The 24,777-nt window shown below is 40.1% G+C and overlaps 1 protein-coding gene across 2 annotated transcripts in view; it reads right to left on the bottom strand.

Annotated features, from left to right (window-relative positions):
• Nucleotides 1–24,777, bottom strand: part of LOC149443754 (mucosa-associated lymphoid tissue lymphoma translocation protein 1-like) — a 131,623-nt gene that overhangs the window by 18,643 nt on the left and 88,203 nt on the right. For both annotated transcript variants that reach the window (XM_089655274.1, XM_089655275.1), the window contains exons 8-11: nucleotides 19,317–19,343; nucleotides 18,082–18,285; nucleotides 13,825–14,002; nucleotides 5,505–5,579 (exon numbers count right to left, since the gene is read on the bottom strand). In XM_089655274.1, the coding sequence (XP_089511400.1) occupies nucleotides 5,505–5,579; nucleotides 13,825–14,002; nucleotides 18,082–18,285; nucleotides 19,317–19,343 (484 nt within the window). The remainder of the gene's footprint in view (nucleotides 1–5,504; nucleotides 5,580–13,824; nucleotides 14,003–18,081; nucleotides 18,286–19,316; nucleotides 19,344–24,777) is intronic.

The following is a 24,777-nucleotide window of genomic DNA, read 5'->3' as shown; positions in this document are numbered from 1 at the left end:
CACCTCAAGAGATTTCAGTCTCTTATTTTTAACATTTGGCACTCGAATGGTTGCAGTGTGGTACATAAAACCTTATATGCCGTTAAATCACCCTGTGGTCTGGGGGTCCCACAACGTGAGGCTGAACTGTTAGTGCTTGTTTTTTGTACTGGAACTTTTTATCCTGCATGTGTTAATAAAGATTTTTCATCGCTGCATCTCCACCTGGTTGCCAACTTCATCTCTTACTGGATTACAAGTTGCATGGGCATGTAGAAGCCTTAGTCTGGCATGTTGGTTGCATTTACCTCTTCGGGTCTGGATAATTTGGGTAGTAGCACCTTTCCTTTAGCTGTTTGGTTCTCATTTCTAAATACATTTGGGGCACAAAAGGATTGCAGAGTGGTACATAAAACCTTATATGCCGCAAATCCATCTGGCAGTCTGTAGGTCCCACTGTTTCAGAGATATTAGAAATAGGATTAACTAATCCAGTTGACGCAAATCTTTTCTAACTGTTATCAACCTGATTGGGTCTTACTGGATGCTCAGGCACGATTCCCATTCCCAGTTGATTTGCTAATGTGGATACCCCCCAAGGATCCCAGGGCGATTTTGTGCCCAACCCTGTCCCACTCTCTCCATCTCTGGGACTCTATTCATATAACTTGTCCTCTCAAGTCTGCATTCAAATGGCTCTCCCTTTTCAACTGTCCTTTTTTTCTGATGAGCCTTTCCCCCCCCCCCCACTGTTTATCCTGATCGATCAACCATGGTCTGTACAGGATAGGGAATTTTCTTGACCGTAAAGGAATTAAAGCGGTAGAGCATGTCCTTCAGACCCTTAAGATGCCCCTGTCGGAAATGTTCTGCCTCCGATCCCAGTACTCAGTTTCAATCTTGACAATGTACCTTTTCCTTTCTACAGCTGCGACAAAGTTATCATCAGTTACCATGGGAAGCAGACTTGGGAAGAGACATAGAAGTGGAGGACTGGTCAAGGTGGTCTGCCATGCTGAACAAGGGAATTCCTAACACTACTCTCGTTGAGACGAATTATAAAGTTTTGTGTCATTGGGACAAGAAGGCACCATGTATGGTGGACTTGTTCGAAAATCAAGCACTTTTGGACCAGAGTGTTTACTCTGATCTATTCTGTGATATCTGTTAACTTCATCAAAAACACTGCAATCTTGCTTTTTAACGACCTGGTGGATGACCTCCCCAGACATACCTATAAGCAGGTTGGAATGCTGGGTCTGGTAAACTAGCTAGTCTGCCCAGGTTAGGGATGGGTTATCACTAGTTCTACAGTATCTGCTCTTTCTGGGCTCTGCCTTTCTCCCTGGGATGTAAACAAAAGGGGGAAGGGCTCTGCTCTCATAGAGCTGCTGCACAGGAAGAAGACAGAGATCAAGCCACAGCATGTAATCACCAGCTACTTCATAGTGATTTCCCCGTGCGCTCCAGTGTGCTGCTGTGCTGCTCCTGTTCTCGTTTCATCCCAGGACAAGGAGAAACCGTCTCTACTGCTTTCTCTACCAAAGATTCCAGGGTGCCACCAACTATGGACTCTGCCATTATGGATGAACGCCTGAAAAGATATGCCTGGGCCAGTTATCAGTTAGTCAGGGTTAGGAAATAATGAAATGCTTGCACTTTGTCATGGTTGTACTGCAGTAAAGACTGTTAAACGTCCCCTTGAGCCTAGTCTGAAAATATTCAAAGAGGTGCATACTGGTGCTGGCGTATCCAAAAGAACCTGGACCTGGAAAGCACTAGAGGGACATGAAGTACATCACATTACAGTGTCAAGTCAGCATATAAGGAGAAGAGAACAAGGTCACTACTAACGGTAACCAAGTACAGCAGTCGAGGCATGGTACCTGGGCGAGGTGAGAAGTCCTCCAGAAGGGAGGGGGGACTCTGCTTGGGCTCCCTCCCTAGGGGTCCATCCCCCATAGCAACCAGGAGCATACCAGAATTACGAAGGCCCTCAGCCTAGATACAGGGAATGGGAACAATAGAGTTAACGCAGGACGCACAAGAGATCCACGAAATGTGTCTGGTGGGATCTCATTCCGTGACTGAGAGTGAGATACAGAGGTGTGCTGGCTGGAGGAAGTAGCATGGCTCGCCCTGCTACTCTAAATTCAAAAAGGAGAAGTCACAGTTTATAGAGCAATGGGACACCACCTAACACACAACTCTGCTTTATTACTGTATGTTGTGCAAGCTCACCTCTGAGTCTGGAGACTGCCTTAATACATGACCGTAGTTCCCGCCTAGTCTCGGGTATTGGTGAGCACACCCTCGGGAAAAGGTACCCCTAGTGCAGAAGCATGATAGACTCTGCCCACACACTTGATCCCTAATATTTTACATTTTATTAGCTCCGAAGATATCTAGTGCAAAATCTTGGAAAGCTTTCTTGGTAAACATGGCCTTAACTAAACATAGGATAATGCTTCCTGAAAAATTGCCAACCATTCTATGTGGCAAACACACCATATTTGAGAATATCTGGAACTCGTTAATTAGATTACAATCACCTATATGATCCGAGAGGCCAAAGTGGGAAACTGGATACCATGCTGAACAAAGCAAGCTTTCTTCTTTGACAATTTTCTTGGTCTCCTATTTTCTTTGTCTCCTCTGAATATATGAGGAATATTGATCCTCTATATCTCAGGACCACTGTTTCTTTTCTGTGGACGTCTGTCTATTATTCACTATTGCTGACAGCTTAATGGATGTGATACATTGCCTTTCATTTATTGGTTGGTTCTAATGCCTGGCTCCAACCTCAAAAATAATTATTAAAACATAAAAGCTGGAGATGATCTTTAAGCAACAACCAATAATAAAAACATCATCGGTCAGAAGCAAAATTATTATATTGTGCTATTTAACGTTGTCCCGAGTACTAACCCCCCCCCACTGCACACAGTAAATGTCTCAGAGAATAAAAGATTAATCCTAATTGGTCACTAGGGAAATCACTCTGCTTTTTGTTTTTCTAAAATTGTCCCCTGTATTTATTTCTGAGTACTGTTAGGTGAAAATGAACAGTTCAGTATAAAAAAGCTGACAAGCCATTTTAATACCCAGAAATGTGTTAGTTGTTTAAAATTCTCAGTTTAAGCATCTCACATTAGTATTTGAGGAACCAACCAGTGAGAAAGGTAACAGAAGCTTTGACCACATATGAAGAGAGGAAGCAACACTTCCACCTAGCAGAAACAAACACGTTTTGTGAAACTCATCAACAGCTGCAGATTTAGACACATGAAAGCTAAACCAACAATTGTGGTAAGAGCTCAGCATCAAATGCAAAGTTTGAAGGCAAACAGAAAATACATTTAAGGAGAAAGTACATGCAACTTCTAAGAAATGTTTTCTTTTTATCCCTGCAATGAGCACACAGGGTTAGTTCACATGTGAAGACAAGCACCTTGGGGCTTGCAGAGGGGATTGAGTGCAAGAGTGATAAAGGCAGGGCTGGCTTACGAAACCTGGAAATAATATTTCTCATCACTGCTCCACTTTACTTGAGTATTCCACCTGTGTCTTCACGCTACACACAGTGCTGTGGAAGAGTATTTTTTTAAATGTTAAAAAAAAATCTCAAGAATTTATTTAAAAAATATATATTTTTCATATATTTTGTAATATACAAAAAACGCATTTCAACATGCAGTGTATATATATATATATATATATATGTACTGCATGTTGCTTTTTTTATATATTACAACATATATAAAAAATATTTTTAAAAATATATATTTTTTAAATATATTCTTTCGATTTTTTTTAACATATAAAAAAGTCATTTTAACATATATTTTTACATATATCTGTAAATGCAGTCAAAAAATCTAGATTTGTATTTTTAAAGACATATAGTATATTTGAAATGTATTTTTACAAATATTTTTCAAAATAAAATAATAAAAAATTTGTTTTAAATAAAAACACATTTCAACATACAGTATATATATATATATCTATCTATATATTTATTGAAATGGATTTTGAAAAATATTGAATATGGCCAAAATTTAATTTATATGTATTTCAAATATATGTCAATATATTTGGGGAGAATATTTTTAAAATATATTTCAAATATATTTTTCTTCCATATGGGTATCCGTAAATGGAGAAAGCTTGGAACAGTGGTGAACCTTCCCAGGAGTGGCTAGCCTTCCAAAATAACTCCAAGAGCAAAATGTCTCATCCAGGAGGTCATAAAAGAACCCAGAACAACTTCTAAAGAACTGCAGGCCTCATTTGCCTCAGTTAAGTTCAGCGTCCATGATTCAACAATAGGAAAGAGACTTGGCAAAAATGGCATCTATGAGAGAGTTCCAAGGCAAAAGCCACTGTTTACCAAAATAACACAAAGGCTCGTCTCACATTTGTCAAAAAAAGTCTTGATTATCCCCAAGACCTTTGGTCAAATATTCTGTGGACTGATGAGACAAAAGTTGAACTTTTTGGAAGGTGTACGTCCTGTTACATCTGGGGTAAAACTAACACAACATTTCATAAAAAAAACATCATACCAACAGTCAAACATGGTGGTAGTAATGTGATGGTCCTGGGCGGCTTTGCAGCTCCAGGATCTGGACAACTTGCCATAATTGATGGAACCAAGAATACTGTGCTGTATTAAAAATCCTACAGGAGAATGTCTGGCCATTAGTTTGTGGCCTCAAGCTCAAATGCACTTGGGTGGCAGCAGGATAATGATCTGCAATTCACCAGCAAGTCCACCTTTGAATGGTGAATGAAAAACAAAATTAAAGTTTTGGAGTGGCCTAGCCATAGTCTGGACTTAAATCCAACTGAGGTGCTGTGGCATGACCTTAAACAGGCCATTCATGCTCAAAAACCCTCCAATGTGGCTGAATTAAAACAATTAAACTTGAAAAAAGAATTAAAGCAATACTGCAAAGGAGAGTGGGTCAAAATTTCTCCACATTTTTTGGTTCACTCAATTATATTATACACAATCTTTGTTCTTAGGCCCCTTTCACACAGGGCTCATCCACTTTGCCCAGCAGGAGATCTATCCACTGATCCCCTGCTTAGCAGAGCAGGTTGATGACAGATCTTTGTCCGCTCAGTTCATACAGAGCAGACACGGACCAAGCCCACTCTGCTCTATGGGCAGTTGGGTGTAAACTGACTCCACTGTCCATTTGCACATGACTACCTCTGATCTGCCTACACGGAAGAGGATGGATCCTCTTTCATTTGTTTTTAGCAGACTGGATCGGAGGTAGGCAGGTGTAAATAGACACAAGTCCATTTACACCTGCGAGTCTATAGAGATGAATGGACTGTCCAGTCAGGTCCGCCTGAAAAACTGACAGGTGGACCTGATCGGAACGGTCATGTGAAAGGGGCCTTATTGATCCTATTCTCTATGGGCTGTTATAGAAGCTATGAAGTAGAACAACTTGATATACTATCGAAAACCAACATTACTTCCCATAGCAAACTAAATTACTTACGTGGCATATCCATAAACAGTGTTCCCCAGAGGCTTCAGAGGAGTCACTGTAGATACTGCACAGTCAGAATTATACCTATAGAAGAGAAGTGATATTAAAATGTGCTAGAAAAACAAAACCTTTATGCAACAAATAAAATGCACATTTGCTCACAAGCCTCTGGAATGGGCCAAGTGGGCCTAGTGTGGTAGCAAACTCAGGTGTGGAATTATGGACCATAGGATAGTAGGATGGGGAATTGCAGAAAACAGAAAAAGGGAATCTTGACCTGAATAGGAAAAAAAAATGTAAGTTCTGACTTTTAATTTACACAACCTTCCCTAATGCAATACTATCAGATCCTGTGTTGCTAGTATATGGCTGATGAGTGCGCTCACTTAAATAACATGGATGGGCAGTGGGATAACAACATGACTCTTCTTCACATCTCCATCTTTTTGACAACCTTACTTCCATTCTGCATTAATACCCACCAAACGTTAAGGAAATTATCAATGTCATTCTTCTTTTCAACAATGCCAGGTATATAGACACAAATTACAGTAAGTAAAAAAACTGGTTATTTTTTAAAAAATGCACGTCAAAATGTTATCCATATTAAATGTGTGCTTATAAACTACTCATTCAGTTGATAAAAAGTATCATGTTGCTGCACATCTTACATTCTGAACATGTTTGTACAAGAAATTGGGTGCAATACTATCTTATTATCAAATTAATAAATACACATTATAATGCAATATCTCTGTTATACATCAGATAAATATACACTACACGTGCAATCTCTTTTTAAAGCGTACTCGACTCTCCCCACCCTTCTATGTTTTTACTCACTTACCTGCAGTGCTGTTGTTCTCTGTAAAGCACATACCCACCAGCACAGTGAATCCAACGTTGTCCCACTGCGATACACTGTTCAGGTGCTACATAATGGATCTTGTGCCACAATCTTGGTCCTTTTCAGCTGGCTGCCTCTTCCAGGTGATGCGCTAATGATGTTTGTGTTAAAGCAGAACTAACCTCCTTTTGGGAGTTTAGTTCCGCTTTAAGGTGAATCCCACAGTGTAAATTATAATTCAGATAAGGACCATATATCTTCTTATCCCAAGGCTGTGCATTCCTTGTGCTGCAATTTTCTTATATAATACAAGTGTTCTCCACATTGTGTTTTCCTCTTTCCATCACACTGTGCATATCCCCAAGCCTCACATGCTATCTCTTAAGAAACAGGCTCACATTTAATGTGTTAACTAACCCACAACAGTAAAATCAGTCAGTATATGCAGTAAAGCATGCTTGTTATACTCACTGTGGAACTTAAGGGGTTAATCCTCTGCATTGTGTAAAAACAGTGTTTGATCCTGACTTCTCTGATCCACCCCTTCTTCCAGTGCCCCCCTCTTATCTCCTAATAAGACATATAGTGTGGAGTTACGCTGCACATGCTCAGTTTGGTGTATATTGCTAGAGAGGGTTTTTTCTTCTTGGGAGAGTGCATGTGATCAGCACTGTCCAGACAGAGGTCAGGGGTTCTGCATCCTCCTAGAGCAAAATGAAAACCCCTCCTCCAAGCTTTAACCAGTGATCTGCTGGACACTGATAGAAGTCACAAGACTGCTCTAACTGCTAATGAGAAAAGGTATATAGCAGTTTATATTTACTAAAATAATTTCATTTCCATGCTCTGTGTACTGTGGGAGACCAGATATAGTAAATGCAGGGTCATGGGTTTAGTAACACTAATAATGGGGCTGCACTGTTTGTCCTCCTCCTCTATGATCCACAACTCAATGGTTATCTTCTTCTGGCTTATAAAAAAAATCATATCTGAAACACACATAGCTTAAAACTATTTAAAAGCAACTTTTTGATGAGTTAAAAATCACACTTACATCTCTAGTGCACTCCACACATGCACAGGTGATAAACAGCAGTATGAACTACAATATGTCTCAAGCAAAGTCACACATCTCAGCTATCTGTATTCCAGCATCTCTGTGTGTATGAGCATGACCAGTGACACACACACGGACATGGTGTGCTTGTGTTTCCCTGTTTCCTACTGCAGATGGAAAGTGGCTGAGAACCAATAGTCAATCACTGCCTACCTTTTGCAGCTGCAGCCTGTAGGTATATGAAATGCAAAAGGGGCATACCTTTGGATCGCAGGGCACATATGGCGAAGGTACATCCTAGATTTATGAGTGACATGTGATAAAGAAAAAATTAGCAAAACAGCCCCTATATATTTCTAACTATAGCTGCATGCACCTTGAATCATCTAAAGTATAAGAATGTTTATGAATGTACTGCACTGAAAACTACATAAGGATCTATATAAATGTCATACAGTATAAAGCATTACAATAAAAATCAAAATCAAAAATGTGTAAATGTGTGTGTATAGCAGTTACAATAATTTATCCAAAAACAATTCCTATGTTACCCAAAACAACTCATATGCTGCACATAAATTGTTGAAAAAATATTAAAATAAAGTCCAAAAGTATAAATTGTCCCAAATGAAAAAATAAATCTATAAAATGGCAGTAGTGCAAATTCATGGTTCTTCAATGAAAATATAAAAAGGACACAATCCTCATCCTTCCTCTAAAGCAGCCTTTTTCAACCAGGGTGCCCAGGCACCCTGGGGTGCCTTGAGGTTTCTTCAGGGGTGCCTTGGAAAAATGTCTAAAAATTGTCCAAAACTTTTATACAAGCCAGCAGATGGAACAAGCCTGCCTTATTGTTACACAAAGCCACAGGTTTTCATTGTGTACCATTATGACCTTCTAGCCACCAGCGTCCTGACAACCAGTGACATCAGTTGATGAGGATGTTGGCTGCCTGCACAGCATCCTAGTTTGACCCTCCCCTGCCCCACTCCATCAGTGCTGGGGTCACATTAGCTCAGTGATGGAGAAAAACTGAGGGAGAAGAGAAACACTGGAATACTAGTCAGTACCAGTGTACAAAGGTGTATTTGCTTTGGAAGAATAAATCACCTCTAATGTTGGGTGTCCTACATGTGTGGATGTTGCTGTGTTATATAAAACTATTAGAATAGTTTGTCACATTTTAGAATGGGGTGCCCTTTTAAAATTATGGACAGTCTTGAGGCACCCCATTTTATCATGGGGTGCCTCAAGACTGTCCATAATTTTAAAGGGTGCCTCGGGACTGTTCATAATTTTAAACGGTACCTCAGGACTGTTCATAGTTTTAAAGGGTGCCTTGACTGCAAAAAGGTTGAGAAACACTGCTCTAAAGGGTGAACACTGACCTCCAGAAAATGACACTTACACCACAAAAGTCAATTTAGCATGTTGGCAGGCTCCAGCACCCACAGAATATCTTCATTCCGACTATATGCAATCAGTCAGAAGAACTAACAAGACCCAGCTTCACAAGCCCATTACTTGATGAAATTGACCACAAAGGATGTCCATCTCTCAAGCTCAAAAAGAAGAGATGCAAATCATAGTGCTCACTGCTAAAAAAAAAAACACTTTTAAAACTAAAAAAAAAATGTACAGGTGAAACTCGAAAAATTTGAATATCGTGCAAAAGTTAATTTAATTCACTAATACAACTTAAAAGGTGAAACTAATATATGAGATAGACTCATTACATGCAAAGCAAGATAGTTCAAGCCATGATTTGTCATAATTGTGATGATTATGGCTTACAGCTCATGAAAACCCCAAATCCACAATCTCAGGAAATTAGAATATTGTGAAAAGGTGCAACATTCTAGGCTCAAAGTGTCCCACTCTAATCAGCTAATTAAGCCATAAAACCTGCAAAGGGTTCCTGAGCCTTTAAATGGTCTCTCAGTCTGGTTCAGTAGGAATCACAATCATGGGAAAAACTGCTGACCTGACAGTTGTGCAGAAAACCATCATTGACACCCTCCATAAGGAGGGAAAGCCTCAAAAGGTAATTGCAAAAGAAGTTGGATGTTCCCAAAGTGCTGTATCAAAGCACATTAATAGAAAGTTATGTGAAAGGGAAAAGTGTGGAAGAAAAAGATGCACAAGCAGCAGGGTTGACCGCAGCCTGGAGAGGATTGTCAGGAAAAGGCCATTCAAAAGTGTTGGGGACTTTCACAAGGAGTGGACTGAGGCTGGAGCCAGTGGATCAAGAGCCACCACACACAGACGGATCCTGGACATGGGCTTCAAATGTCGTATTCCTCTTGTCAAGCCGCTCCTGAACAACAAACAACATCAGAAGCGTCTTACCTGGGCCAAAGAAAAACAGACCTGGTCTGTCGCTCAGTGGTCCAAAGTCCTCTTTTCTGATGAGAGCAACTTTTGCATCTCATTTGGAAACCAAGGACCCAGAGTATGGAAGAAGAATGGAGAGGCGCACACTGCAAGATGCTTGAAGTCCAGTGTGAAGTTTCCACAGTCTGTGTTGATTTGGGGAGCCATGTCATCTACTGGTGTTAGCCCACTGTGCTTCATTAAGTCCAGGGTCAACGCAGCCATCTACAAGGAGATTTTGGAGCACTTCATGCTTCTTTCCGCAGACGAGTTTTATGGGGATGCTGACTTCATTTTCCAGCAGGACTTAGCACCTGCCCACACTGTCAAAAGCACCAAAACTTGGTTCAGTGACCGTGGGATTACTGTGCTTGATTGGCCAGCAAACTCACCTGACCTGAACCCCATAGAGAATCTATGGGGCATTGCCAAGAGAAAGATGAGAGACATGAGACCGAACAATGCAGAAGAGCTGAAGGCCGCTATTGAAGCATCCTGGTCTTCCATAACACCTCAGCAGTGCCACAGGCTGATAGCTTCCATGCCACGCCGCATTGAGGCAGTAATTGCTGCAAAAGGGGCCCAAACCAAGTACTGAGTACATATGCATGCTTATACTTTTTGGCGGTCCGATATTGTTCTATGTACAATCCTTGTTTTATTGATTGCATGTAATATTCTAATTTTCTGAGATTGTGGATTTGGGGTTTTCATGAGCTGTAAGCCATAATCATCACAATTATGACAAATCACGGCTTGAACTATCTTGCTTTGCATGTAATGAGTCTATCTCATATATTAGTTTCACCTTTTAAGTTGCATTACTGAAATAAATGAACTTTTGCACGATATTCTAATTTTTCGAGTTTCACCTGTAAGATAAAACCAGACAGGTGCTTTTGAATGGCCTCAGCCAGTGTGAGATTCAATGTTGTCTGGGAGGAGTGTGAACAAACACCAGTGTGCTAAAACAGTGATCTATGAGTGAAGAAATGGCAAACCCAGATACTCCTGCGCTTAGAGATGGACTCTGTATAGATGGGACTACATCACAAATTTCTTGGGATATGCACACCTTGCTGCCCTCAAATGACCGTGGAAGTCCAAATTACTGAGTGGAGAAAAACAAACAGAGGGCGGACCGACCTAGTGCATTACCTTAAAAAATGTATTTATTAAATAATAAAAGTAGGTATTGTACTCACAAAATGACAATACAGGCAAAGGCACAACGTGAAAGAACAGCTCTGTCCAATCCGCACTACGTGTTTGTCCATAATGGGAACTCTGGACCTCCAACAGGCTGACGCGTTTCGAGGACCTGCCTCTTCCTCAGAGCCAACTCTTGACTGTATTGTCATTTTGATGCGCCTTTGACTGTATTGTCATTTTGTGCGTACAATACCTACTTTTATTGTTTACTAAATACATTTTTAAGGTAATGCACTAGGCCAGTGCACCCTCTGTTTGTTTTTCTCCACTCAGTGCTGTATGAGTGACACAATTCACTGCCTGTCTGGTAAACAGACACACCCCCAGATAAGCAGAAGAGGAGCTGCGTAAGACTATGCAGTCATGTGACTGCACAATACAACATAAAAAAATGTAAATACATATTTTTTAGACAAATTAAAATGTGAGTACAAAACATACTATTTGCTGCAATATGCCTTTGTATCAGTGTGTTCACAAATACTCTAAAGGTGAGCCTGTTTCTAAGGGGGGATAACACGTGAAGCTTGCGTGTATGTAGTGTGTTGGAAAGGGGAAAACACAGCATGTAGAACACTTGTTAGATGAAGCACAAGGAATATAGAGCACTGGGTATATATGGACAATGTTTGAATGGTATTTTACACTTTCACCTTAAAAAGACAATGCATGTTTTGAGGCTTTTTGTCTGATGTACTGTATAATAGATATTTTGTACGTTAATGTATATCTATTAAGATTGCGCTGCACCTGATTTTGTTGTATCACAGATGAATATTGAGCACCGTGATTCATATTGATTGGATTTTACTAAAGGGGTGATTTACTAAAGCTGGAGAGTGCAAAATCTGGTGCAGCTCTGCCTATAAACCAATCAGCTTCTAGTTTTTTTTTTGTCAAAGCCTAATTGAACAAGCAGATGTTTGAAACTGATTGGCTACCATACACAGCTGCACCAGATTCTGAGCGCTCCAGTTTTAGTAAATCCCTCCCTTATGCAGGCCATAGATGGGTCGAAAATCGGCCGATCTTTCGGCTGAAAATAAAATCGGCCGATTTTCGGATCGTTAGTGGGCTATTTGTTCGGCCGTTTTTCGGTATTTTGGCTGATTTTTTTTATCGGTAAAGTTGGAAAAAAAATCGTCCGATTTTGCCGATCGGCTGATTTTCGCGGCAATAATGGGCAAATCGGCCGATTTTGTACCGATAAAAAAATCTGCGCATGAGCAGTGACCTGCAAGAGGAAGACAAAAAGAAGAAGATGAAGAAGATGAAGAAGATGAAGAAGAAGAGGATGAAGAAGAAGAAGAGGATGAAGAAGAAGAAGAGGATGAAGAAGAAGAAGAGGATGAAGAAGAAGAAGATGAGGATGAAGAAGAAGATGAGGAAGAAGAAGAAGATGAGGAAGAAGAAGAAGATGAGGAAGAAGAAGAAGATGAGGAAGAAGAAGAAGAAGAGGAAGAAGAAGAAGAGGAAGAGGAAGAGGAAGAGGAAGAGGAAGAGGAAGAGGAAGAGGAAGAGGAAGAGGAAGAGGAAGAAGAAGAAGAAGAAGAAGAGGAGGAGGATGAAGAAGAAGAAGAAGAGGAGGAGGAAGCAGAAGAAGAAGAAGAAGAGGATGATGAAGAAGAAGAAGAAGAAGAGGAGGATGATGAAGAAGAAGAAGAAGAAGAGGAGGATGATGAAGAAGAAAAAGAAGAAGAGGAGGATGATGAAGAAGAAGAAGAGGAAGAAGAGGATGATGAAGAAGAAGAGGATGATGATGAAGAAGAAGAAGAAGAGGATGATGATGATGATGATGAAGAAGAGGATGATGATGATGAAGAAGATGAAGAAGAAGAAGAAGAAGAGGATGACGATGAAGAAGAAGAGGATGATGATGAAGAAGAAGAAGAGGATGAAAAATAAGAGGAATTCCAGTCCGGCAAAAAGTGTCCCTGCAGAGAGCTCCACTATTTCTTTGACAGTTCCTTGACATTTATAGCGGTTGCAACATTGTATCTATTTGTTTCCGAATAAAAACATCTGTATCTGAAATGGATACAAATAGATACAATGTTGCAACCGCTATAAATGTCAAGGAACTGTCAAAGAAATAGTGGAGCTCTCTGCAGGGACACTTTTTGCCGGCTGTAGACGGGATGAAAATCGGCCGATTTTTTTTACCATTGCTGGTAACGTCGGCCGCTTGAACGACCGATTTTTCGATTTTTAAAAGAAAAAATCGGCCGTTTTTCTCCCCGTCTATGGCCTGCATAAGGGTTACTTCTTTATGTCTCATCTCTCTATCTTTCTATCTATCTCTAGATCAGAGGTCTCCATATGAGGGCACACTGTATATATTGCAAACCTTTGCGGGCCGATAAAAAAATCATTGACACCAGATGGTCTTCTGTCACTAAGAGGAAGATTTACTAAAACTGGTTGACACAGAATCTGGTGCAGCTCTGCGTAGTAACCAATCCGCTTTCAGGTTTTATTGTCAAAGCTTAATTGAACAAGCTGAAGTTAGAAGCTGATTGGCTACCATGCACAGCTGCAGCACATTCTGAGTGCTTCAGTTTTAGTAAATCTCCCCCTATGTGTTTGATATAGTAGACAGATTATTATACAATTATTTTTTATACTGTATATCTGTTGAATTTATAACTTGCAGAGACAGCGCAGCACCTTTTTGCTGATACCAGATTTCTTATATTTATTTCTGAATTATTCATACATGGTGCTGGCTGCAGTGAATATTTCTATTGAAACGAGTGGAACACAAAAGGCTTTAATACATTGATATTTTTCAATGTATGGTTTTAAGCACAACATAGGTTCCTCGTAAGTGAAACACATACCACTTCCTGCAGGTATCTAGAAGAACCACATTCAGGGCAGTCCTTCTCTCCTGCATCTTCTGTAGGATTCTTTGTACACTGATGCAATTTTCAGGCCTGTATGGTTGGGGAGCATCAATGGGGACCATGTAGTTCCTCCCAGAACGTTCATATCCATGACCAGCATAATAAAAGAGCCCTGAGTGTACAAAAAAAAAACACAATTTAGGTACATGTCAAAGTGATGAAAAGTTATTGGTGTATAATTTTATGCGTGTTATCATTTTGTGTTGCATTGTAGAAAATCCATTGTTTAATAAATATATATAATGTTTTGTAGACTATGTAACCCAATACTGCTTTTTATAATGCCCTAACATACCAAAAATGTATGTTTTTTATTTTTGGGAAACAAAGGTCACCCTAAAATTGATCATTTTTGCATGAGATAAATATTTTCAATTTATTCTATTACTGTCTTTTCTTAAAAACTGTCAAGGCACATTTCTATTATATACACTTCTCAAAGAAATTAAAGGAACTCTTTGAAAACACATCAGATCACAATGGGGAAAAATATCATGCTGGAAATTTATGCTGATATGGACTGGGTAATGTGTTAGGAACATAAGGATGCCCCATTGTTTGATGGAAATGAAAATTATCAACCTACAGAGGACTGAATTCATAGACACCCCGAAAATCAAAGTGAAAAAATGATGCAGCAGGCTAGTCCATTTTGCTGAAATTTCATTGCAGCAACTCGAAATGATACTCAGTAGTTTGTATGGCCGCCACGTGCTTGTATGCATGCCTGACATCGTTGTGGCATGCTCCTAATGAGATGATGGATAATATCCTGGGGTATTTCCTCCCAGATCTGGACCAGGACATCACTGAGCTCCTGAACAGTCTGAGGTGCAACCTGGCAGGGTAGGATGGACCAAAACAAGATATCCCTGAGGTGTTCTATTGGATTAAGGTCAGGCGAGCATGGGGGCCATGCAATGTTATCAATTCCTTCATCCTCCAGGAATTACCTGCATACTCTCGCCACATGAGGCTGGGCAATGTCATTCACCAGGAGGAACCCAGGACCCACTGCACCAACATAGGGTCTAACAATGGGTCCAACAATTTCATCCCAATACCTAATGGCAGTCAGGGTGCTATTGTCTAGCCTGTAGAGGTCTGTGCATCTCTCCATGGAAATGCCTACCTAGAGCTGCCACCAAAATGGTCATGCTGAATGATGTTACAGGCAGCATAACATTCTGCATGGCTTCTCCAGACCCTTTCACATCTGTCACATGTGCTTAGGGTAAACCTGCTCTTATCTGTGAAAAGCACAGGGCGCCAGTGGCAGACCTGCCAATTCTGGTGTTCAATGCCAATCAAACTTTATGGTGCAGGGCAGTGAGCACAGTGCCCACTAGAGCATGTCGGGCCCTCAGACCACCCTCTTGAAGTCTGCTTCTGATTGTTTGTTCAGAGACATTCATGCCAGTGGCCTGCTGGTGGCTATTTTGTAGGGCTCTGGCAGTGCTCAGCCTGTAACTCCTTGCACAAAGGAGCAGATACCAGTCCTGCTGATGGGTTAAGGACCTTCTGCGGCCCTGTCCAGATCTCCTAGAGTAATTGCCTGTCTCCTGGAATCTCCTCCATACTCTTGAGACTGTGCTGAGAGACACATCAAACCATCTGGCAATGGCACATATTGATGTGCCATCCTGAAGGATTTGGATGGCCTGTGCAACCTCTGTAGGGTCCAGGTATCACCTCATGCTACCAGTAGTGATACTGACCCTAGCCAAATACAAAACTAGTGAAAAACAGTCAGAAAAGATGAGTAGGGAAAAAATTTCAGTGGCCTCCACCTGTAAAACCGTTATTGTTTTAGGGGTCATCTCATTGTTGCCCATCTAGTGCACCTGTTGTTAATTTCATTAACAGCAAAGCAGCTGAAACTGATTAACAACCCCCTCTGCTGCTTAACAGACCAGATCAATATCCCAGGAGTTTAATTAACTTGATGCTATACTCTGATTAACAAATGTTCCTTTAATTTTTTTTGAGCAGTGTATATTAAGTTTAGCTTTAGATTGCCTTTAGGTTCAATTCACAAAGGTAACACACCAGGACTTTGATTCTTCTTTTCAAAATGTGACAGTTATTTTCAGCTGGAGGTATACTTTTAATTGAGATTTAACACTTTCGCTGCCACTACCCTTCAGTATGTGAATGACACATAGTAAACAATGTGTACTATGGTTTATTTTATGAATGAATAAAAAAAAATTAAAATAAAAAAATAGTAAGGCTAGGTTTACACAAGTGCAGGTCATGTGGCCTGCGTTTGCGTGGGCATGGCAGCCCATTAATTTGAACCGGTTGCCATGCCGGCGTTTCACGCAAACAAAAGGTGCATGTACCTTTTCCAAAATGGTTTTGGTTCACCTCTGGTTCCCGTACCCATGATCACGCTGTGGTCTGAGATGAGTGGGGGTGGTTGTGGGTGCAGGAACAGATGCGATTCCTGCACTTGCAACCAGCCTGCAGCCTGCGGGCTAGTGTGAACCAGGCCTAAGGATCTAAATCCTTTGTATCTAAGCTCCAAAGGCTGCTGAGAGGCAGTGAGGAAGCGATGCGACGCCTCCTCACTACGTTTTTTAACCCCATTTTTAACACAAATGCACTGCAACCACATGCATTGCACGCGGTCCAGGGCATTTGCTGCGCTTCCCCATGTTTCCCCTAGGATTTTAGTGTTCTTTTAGTGAAAACAGAGATTTAATAAACATTTGCGCAACTATTGCGTGGCATAAAAAAAATAGTAGCACCTTCTTTTTATTCTACTGGTCATGTGCTTTCAGAAATGATATAGTTTGGGGGTCTTTTACAAACTATGAAAGCTATAAGTAAAAATTAAAACCTCCAGAATTTGAAAGAAATGTTTGCATACATTCAATTTTTACCTTTTCACAAAAAGGCGCAATTTAAAATTTACAAATATTTGTTATTATTATAAATCAATACAGGTTACGTTATTATATTTAGTAGGGATTTTGTAAAATTTGCAGTGTTTTGTGTCTGCTAATAATGATTTTAGTGTATCTTTAGCAAAAATATTGTTTTGATGAACATTTGCGCAAATATTGTGGGGTCTTAAAATTCAGTAGCACCTTTTTTTTATTATTCTATAGGTCATATGCTTTCAGAAATATATGGTTTGGTGGGTCTTTTACAAACTCTGAAAGCTGTAAGGGAAAAATAAAAAAGCAATGGAAAAATTACAAAAATGGTCTGGCCTCCTGAGTTTAAAAGTGGAGCATTAAAGTATAACTCCATTTTTTTCTTACCTTTTCCTGTTTATAAAAAAAAACATTGCCGCATTGTACTTACCCTCTCCATGCTCCATCGCTGTCCCCAGCTCTCTAATCCATCTAATGTCAGCACTTCTTCTCAGGCAAGCACTCAAGCCAGTTTCCTGTGTGCCCAGCCTGTCATTTTCATGCCCTCTAGGAGGTGCGTAATCATGCAGGCTGGTCTTACAGAACCCATGGACTGGGCAGCACTTATATGTCATTAAGCGAGCACCACTAAGTCCTGAAAGACTGCCTGTCGCCCATAGAGGAAAAAGAAAGAGAAGTATTGCATTGCATAAGATTTTTTTAAATTACAAAAACAGTGAAGGAGGGAGGTGGTGGCAGCAGGTAGAAGAAAGGCTGGAGTTCCACTTTAAAAATTGCAGTCACATAGCTGAAAATAAAGATACTTCTGGTTTTGTCAAAAGTTTTTACTACACAGACTACAAACAGCATGCATTATTCAGTCCAGCACCTGCAGCAAAAGTGCTTCATTCCTTTTATTATGGCAGACAATTTTTTCTTCTCCATATTGACTGAATGCAGATGTTAGAGGTTTCATTGCTCACCATGAAATGTATATGCAGATAAACCAGGTCAAACATTCTCTATAAACCCAGGCTGGTTACAAAGCAAAGTTCCTTGACCTTCACAAGGTCATTTAGGGCTGGCTGTGGCTGTGTGTGGGTATTATTAGCGGGTGATGCAAACGTTCCTGGAAGGGAGATATATATCTACACCAGCAACAGGCCAGGGAGCAGCACAAGCCAAGGCATGAGCAATACTTTAAAACCAAGCCTCTCAAGAGAAAACTAATCTAGTTCACAAACATTATCACAGGTTACAATATTTATTACTTTTAAATAGTTTCCTTAGCAAGGTCACTTTTATTTTATACACTCTATAGACTCACCATATGCCCCTATGTCCAGGAGATGTAGAAATTGATTGACTGCTGTTATCATTTCTTCCTGAGTCAAGTCTACAAGTGAGATTACACAGAAGCCCAATTTTCTGAGGAGTGCCGACAGCTCACATACATCAACCATAGGGGCCAAAAGATTGGGATGTCTGATGTACCCATTATTACCAATCAGCAAAGCAACTTTCTCAGCCGCTGTCAAGAAAAGGAAACGTTTAAATTTAAAAAATATTTACATCTGTAGCCATCATATAAAATATAAAAGTGATGAAGGTGTATGAATGACAACTGCGCTGAATATATAAACAAGTGATAACTATCACTATTAAATAAGTGGTCTGATTCATCTCTTGAAAATCATCTGATAAAGCCTAGTGTGCCAACCATGAGAGTGGGAGGCAACACTTGTTGGTGAGTGCACACCTGAGAGGGGGGCACTTCACACATAGATATGTATTCACTAATTTTGCACAAGTTTTTTCTCACGTGGTGATCATCTTGTGGACTGATTTATTTGGACTTTTTTTGGATTATATACAAATATAAACAATTATTTGAATATATGAATTATGTTCTTTGTGTTGAATATTTTTATTCACTTTTATATATTTTTATAGTTTTTTTGCACAGAAGATTGATTTATGCGCCACCTAACTACTTGCTAAAGTGCTTTTCTTAATGTCATATCAAATATGCTTAAATCATTTTAATCTTTGCATTATGATCCCCATATACAATACAAGCCTAATCTTTCAGTACTTGGTTTGGAATAAATAGAACTTTAGCTTATTATTTTCCTGGTTAGCAAGGAAATGGTGCCATAAGCAATAGACAAAGTTAATAATACACAGCCCAACTGAAATAATCGAATGCCTGTGTGTCTGCGTGCATATGAATTTGGGTCTCATAGTAAAGTGCTGGTGTGGATTAAGTATTTAGATTTCTTTCTTCGTGGCAGGGAAAGATCTGGTGGAAAAACCCCAGACCGACTATACCTAAACAAAATTTTTATTGAAAGCAATTTGTTCATGTTCTGCAAGCAAAGCAGTTGCTGTTCATCTGCCACCACCACATACTGTATGTTGTTTGTTTCCCAGCCCAAGTACTGGACGTTCAGACCTGTCACACCTTAGTGCTTCAATCAGAAACTGATCTGGTTCCTCGGTGCTTGGGATGAATGTTAGGATAATCCCATATGATAGCAAATTTTCTGACAAAATACTCACCAAAGTATCTTTCAGGTGGTTTTGTACCTACAAGATGACATATAGAAATATTATATGAAGATAATATGACATGCAAGCTGCAGAACTGCAGATGTATCTTACACAAATGAGGATAATTTAAAGCAAACCTAGTCTAAGAAAATACATACAGTATTGTATCCAATGCTGACTCTGACTTCTGACTGCACCAGCTGCATGCTTGTGCTATGTCAGTGAATCTACTGTTTCCATAACTAAGGTAAGGTCAGCAGAGATGAAGTGGGGTTTCATTAAGTGAGGTTGGGTTCCCCCCATCATGCATTTTTTTTAATTGATTTCAGTAAATCAACCCTTTATTCTTACAAAGTAAAATGCTTTAAAATGTAACTCTATCCAAAACTTTTTCTCTTTCGTTTTGGATAGAGTAGGAAAGAAATTGAACCTCAGTCTGCCTTTTATTACTGTCTAGCTCTTCATCTTCTCATTGGGGAGAGTCACTCCTACCTTCTATCCAGGTGAAAGTGACAGGAATTCTTATTATCCCCCATAATGCACCCAAATGATTATTTAAATGTTAGTCTAAAACTATAGATATTTTGTTTTGTGAGATAATCTACAGAAGAGGTTAAACTAGAAAATAAATTAGAACATTTAGAATGGTCTACTGATGAGGGAGGGTGAGCAGTCTGGAATCTGTGGCTGTATTATATAGCAGAACAGCTGCAACATTTAGCTGGTAGAGCCAATACTGATAATGCTGATCCCACATATGCCCAAATGCTGTGTATACTTCGGGCAGGATTCCTGGCCTGTTCTTTTGAAATAAATGTACTGCCAGTAGCAGACCTCCATAATATTCCATATTTTTTGTACAAGAGACAGGGTACAAAAAATATGGAATGCTATGAAAGTCTGCTACTTTACACAGACTACAATGTCTACACTATCTTATAGGAAATACAAAACCTGAGCACGTTCAAATCCTGGAAAGTATTAGGAATCAAATATGTCAATCAAGTTTGTACGCAAAATATTTTGAAGTCCTTTATTACAATTAAAGAACAAATTACAAAAAGAACATTTTGCCAATATTTACAGTTTCCATTTAAAGCTGAACTCAAGGAACTCAGCCACTTTGTAAAATGTGATGTCTTAAGCAGACTATAGATGGTTCCATTCTCAGCCGGTTCAGCAGAGACTGACTGAGATATTCAAACCATGTAGGGCTAGGCTGAATAGACCCAAGTTGATCAATCAACTTGGGTACAGCCAGCCTGTTGGATTTTACATGCGATTATTGGCAGTAGCTATTATAGCCAATAGCAGTAATCACTGTGTTTTCTTGACTGGGATGGCTCCATGGGAGGGATTCCCCCCTAAACACTTCCTGTGTTGATGGGGGAATCAAGCAAATTTCTTTCCTGGAACCCGTGGTTCCAGGAAAGAAAATACATCCATCTATGAAGACTCTTTGGTTTTCAGTGGCTCTACCACATTGGATAAAGAAATTCCTTCGTGTCCCAGATGTCATGTTGATTTGGGTATCCTGTTTCACATGGTCTAGAGCATTGGTCTCCAAACTGTGGCCCGGGGGCCAGATGTGGCCCTTTGCTTGCTTTTATGTGGCTCTTGGGCCATTATTCCCTCCATTGTCAGCAACAGTGGGGCACAATTCCTGCCACTGACACTGACAAAAGAAGATATTCCTCCTATTGATACCAATGATGGAACACTATTCCTCCTATTGATACCAATGATGGGGCACTATTCCTCCAATTGATACCAATGATGGGACACTATTCCTTTCATTGGCACCAATGATGGCACACTATTCCTCTCATTGGCACCAATGATGGCACAATATTTATTTCTCCCACTAACACCAATGATGGTCAACTATTCCTCCTATGACACCAATGATGGGTCACTATTCCTCCCATTGACACCAACGATGGGGCACTATTCCTCCCACTAACACCAACAATGGGATGCTATTCCTACCACTGACACCAATGATGGGGCACTATATCTCCCATTGATACCACTAATAGAAAACTAGTACTACCTCTAATACCAACGATGGGGCACTGTTTACTCCCACTGATGCCAGGACATTTTCTTCTTCCACTGGCCACAGTCCGGCCCCCCAAAAGTTTGAAGAACAGTAAATTGGCCCTTTGTTTAGAAAGTTTGGAGACCCCTGCTCTAGAGATACGCTACATTTTTCAAATACTGGTAGCAAAACATTGATCTCATTAGGATATACTGTAGGCTTTTAGAGAATAATCATATGACTTATATTTTGGGTTATTTTGAGCTACAAATAGATGACCAATACATGGTTATAACAACAACTAACAGACTCCATTCTTAGCTAGAAAGTCTATAGCAAACAAAAAGGCTATAACATCCTTTTCCGCTCTATCAATGTGGAAAGGGGAAGCCAATTCTAATATTAGATTGAAAAATCTATGTTTCGAAAGAGGGGCTGACTCAGAAAATAAAAAAATAGGCCAGGATTGCTGCATAAACCTGAAGTAGCACCAGCTGAAATTATTTTCCGTAGATTACTTGGCTGATAAACAACATCCAAGGGAGATTGCATGCAAATGGAAAACTGTGACCTATTGTTATATGGCATGCTCCCTACTCATGGCTTATCTCAGTTACATTAACTGTATTGTTCTGTATTTGTAACAAATGACAACAAAGCAGAGATTAGGAAGCAGAGCTCCACATTTTTGGGACATTGATGCTAATTTCCTAACATGTTTGAAGATTCACCTCAATTATCCAATCATATGAAAAGAAAATCCTTATTTATATTTTATCTGCACGTGACTGAATAACTGAGGTGATCATTAACACAATTTATTATGTGAACATTCTCAAATCCATTAGTAAAACAACCTCGTTGATAGACATTTTACTTTGCAAAGAAAGCACATTAGATTACAGAATATATGGCTCAAATGGGTTCATCAGTTCAATGATACTGTTCAGGAATTTCCAGTCTCTATACGGTGAATGCAACATGATTATGTTATTTCTTTCGTGTTTGCTTATAACATTGTTTTCAGTTTTTATATGCTTTTTTTTTTTTTCCAAAAAAAATCAGAACTTTCTGAATAAAAATTATATGATTAAGGACCCTATTACATGGGCGTTCCATTCATCCCTTTTTCATCTGTCTGTTTTTGTATGAAAAATGTATAGCATTCATTCCTATGGACTTACAGATGGAAAGAGATGATCATTTGTTTACACCCAACTACATCTATGTCCATTCAGGCTGCGTTTTTTTCTGTTTAGGTGGATCTGAGCTGAAAGTGATTCTAAAGGCCTAAATATTAAAAAAAAAACTAAAACAAACAAACATGTCTATACTTACTTGCTGTGTGCAGTGGTTTTGCACAGAGCAGCCCACATCCTCCTCTTCTCGGGTCCCCTGCCAGTGCTCCTGGGCCCTCCCTCCTGTTTGGTGCCTCCACAGCAAGCAGCTTTCTATGGGGGAACCTGAGCATGCGCACTCCCCAGCTGCTGTGCCGTGTGTCTATTCACACACAGAGCTGCGGCTTGGCCTCATCCCCTCTCTCTTCTCATTGGCTCACTGGCTGTGATTGACAGCAGCAGGAGCCAATGGCTCCTGCTGCTGTCTCAGCCAATGAGGAGAGAGAGTCCCGGGATAGCCAAGACTCCAGTGCACATCGCTGGATTGTGAGGGGGCTTAGGGGGGAATGCTGCACAGACGGTTTTTCTATATGTTCATTCTATACATGAACGTAAAAAACCTTCAGCCTTTACAACCACTTTAAGTAAATGGATGTCCTCTGTTTATATCTATTCCGTTTATGTCCGTTTTAAGCCACTTGCCCTCCTGAGGATTTACCCCCCTTCCTGACCAGTCCATTTTTTGCATTACGGCGCTGCGTTATTTCAACTGACAATTGCGCGGTCATGCAACGCTGCACTCAAATTCTATTTACATCCTTTTTTCCCACGAATTGAGCTTTTGTTTAGTGGTATTTGGTCACCTGTGCAGTTTTTATTTTTTGCGCTATAAAAAAAAGACTGACAATCTTGACAAAAAAACAATATATTTGACTTTTTGCTATTAAACATGTCCAGTAAAAAATTTTTAAAAAAATCAAATTTCGGGCATAAATTTATGCCAAAATGAATTCTACTACATGACTTTGCTAAAAAAAAAATCCCAATACGTGTAAATTAATTGGTTTATGTGAAAGTTATAGCGTTTTTTCAATTGGCGGTATATATACTGTGATTTTTTATTTATTTTTTTTTACTAGTAATGGCGGTGATCAGCGACTTATAGCGGGACTGCGGGACTGCGGAACTGCGGCACACATTCTGACACTGGGGGGAACTGACTTGGTGTCACTAACATCCCCAGTTACACCAATACAGTGATCAGTGCTAAACAAAAAGCACTGACCCTGTACTAATGACACTGGGCAGGAAGGGGTTAACATGAGGACTGATCAAAGGGTTTACTGTGTGCTGGGTGTGTTTTACTATGGGGCGGTGTCTGTGTGCTTCACTGTAAGCCCACTGCTTTGGATGGCTGTTCTGTGTGCTCAAGCTGACAGGGAGGAGAACTGTTAGTAAACAAAACAGTTCTCCTCCCCATCAGAGATCCTCGGCAATCACTGGGAGCCGGCGAGTAATCACCAGACCCGGTGATTGATAGCTGCAGCCACAAATGGAGGAGCGTGCCACATGCGCGCCCCCTACATGGACATGCAAAATCACTTATATATACACATGATTTTGTGCAAAGAACCAGCAAACACAAATGCTCCTGCGCTTGGGGATAGACTCGATGCAGGCTACAACCACATTAAGAATGTCCTGGAACATGCACACCTTGCTGCCCTCAAATAGACCGGGGGAATCCAAATATATTGAATGAGGAAAGAACAAACACAGGGCGCACAGGCCTAGTGCATTACCATAAAAAAGTCAATAAAGTCAAGGCACATCATAAAAGAACAGCTGGGTCAACACCGCGCTCTGAGGAAGAGGTAAGTCCTCGAAAGCCTATTGGATGTCTACACTCCCTATTACGGACTGTTACTCAGTGCGGTGTTGACCCAGCTGTTCTTTTATGATGTGCCTTGACTTTATTGTCATTTGTGAGTACAACACCTACTTCATTTCTTATTAAACATTTTTTATGGTAATGCACTAGGCCTGTGTTCCCTCTGTTTGTTCTTTCCTCATTCACATGATTTTGCGCACCTGTGCCGTCCTGTAGCAGTATTTCTGCTATAGGACGGTCAGGAAGTGATTAAGCAAGGAACCTATTTTGAGTTTATACTTTTGTCGCCTATAATTAGTTTCTTCAGCAAATAAAAAAATAAATGCAAAAACAGATGTAAACTGAACAGAACTGAACTGAAGATGGATGTGTAAACTGATATAATCTGAATCCGTATTGATCAGTTTGTTCATAGCAAAA

This window comes from Staurois parvus, unplaced genomic scaffold, assembly GCF_062004578.1.
Source record: "Staurois parvus isolate SC_StPar_1 unplaced genomic scaffold, SC_StPar_1.0 ptg000832l, whole genome shotgun sequence".
In the NCBI taxonomy this organism is placed as follows: Eukaryota; Metazoa; Chordata; class Amphibia; order Anura; family Ranidae; genus Staurois; species Staurois parvus.
Note: the sequence above shows the minus strand (reverse complement) of the source record. Positions and strands in the feature narration are given on the sequence as shown.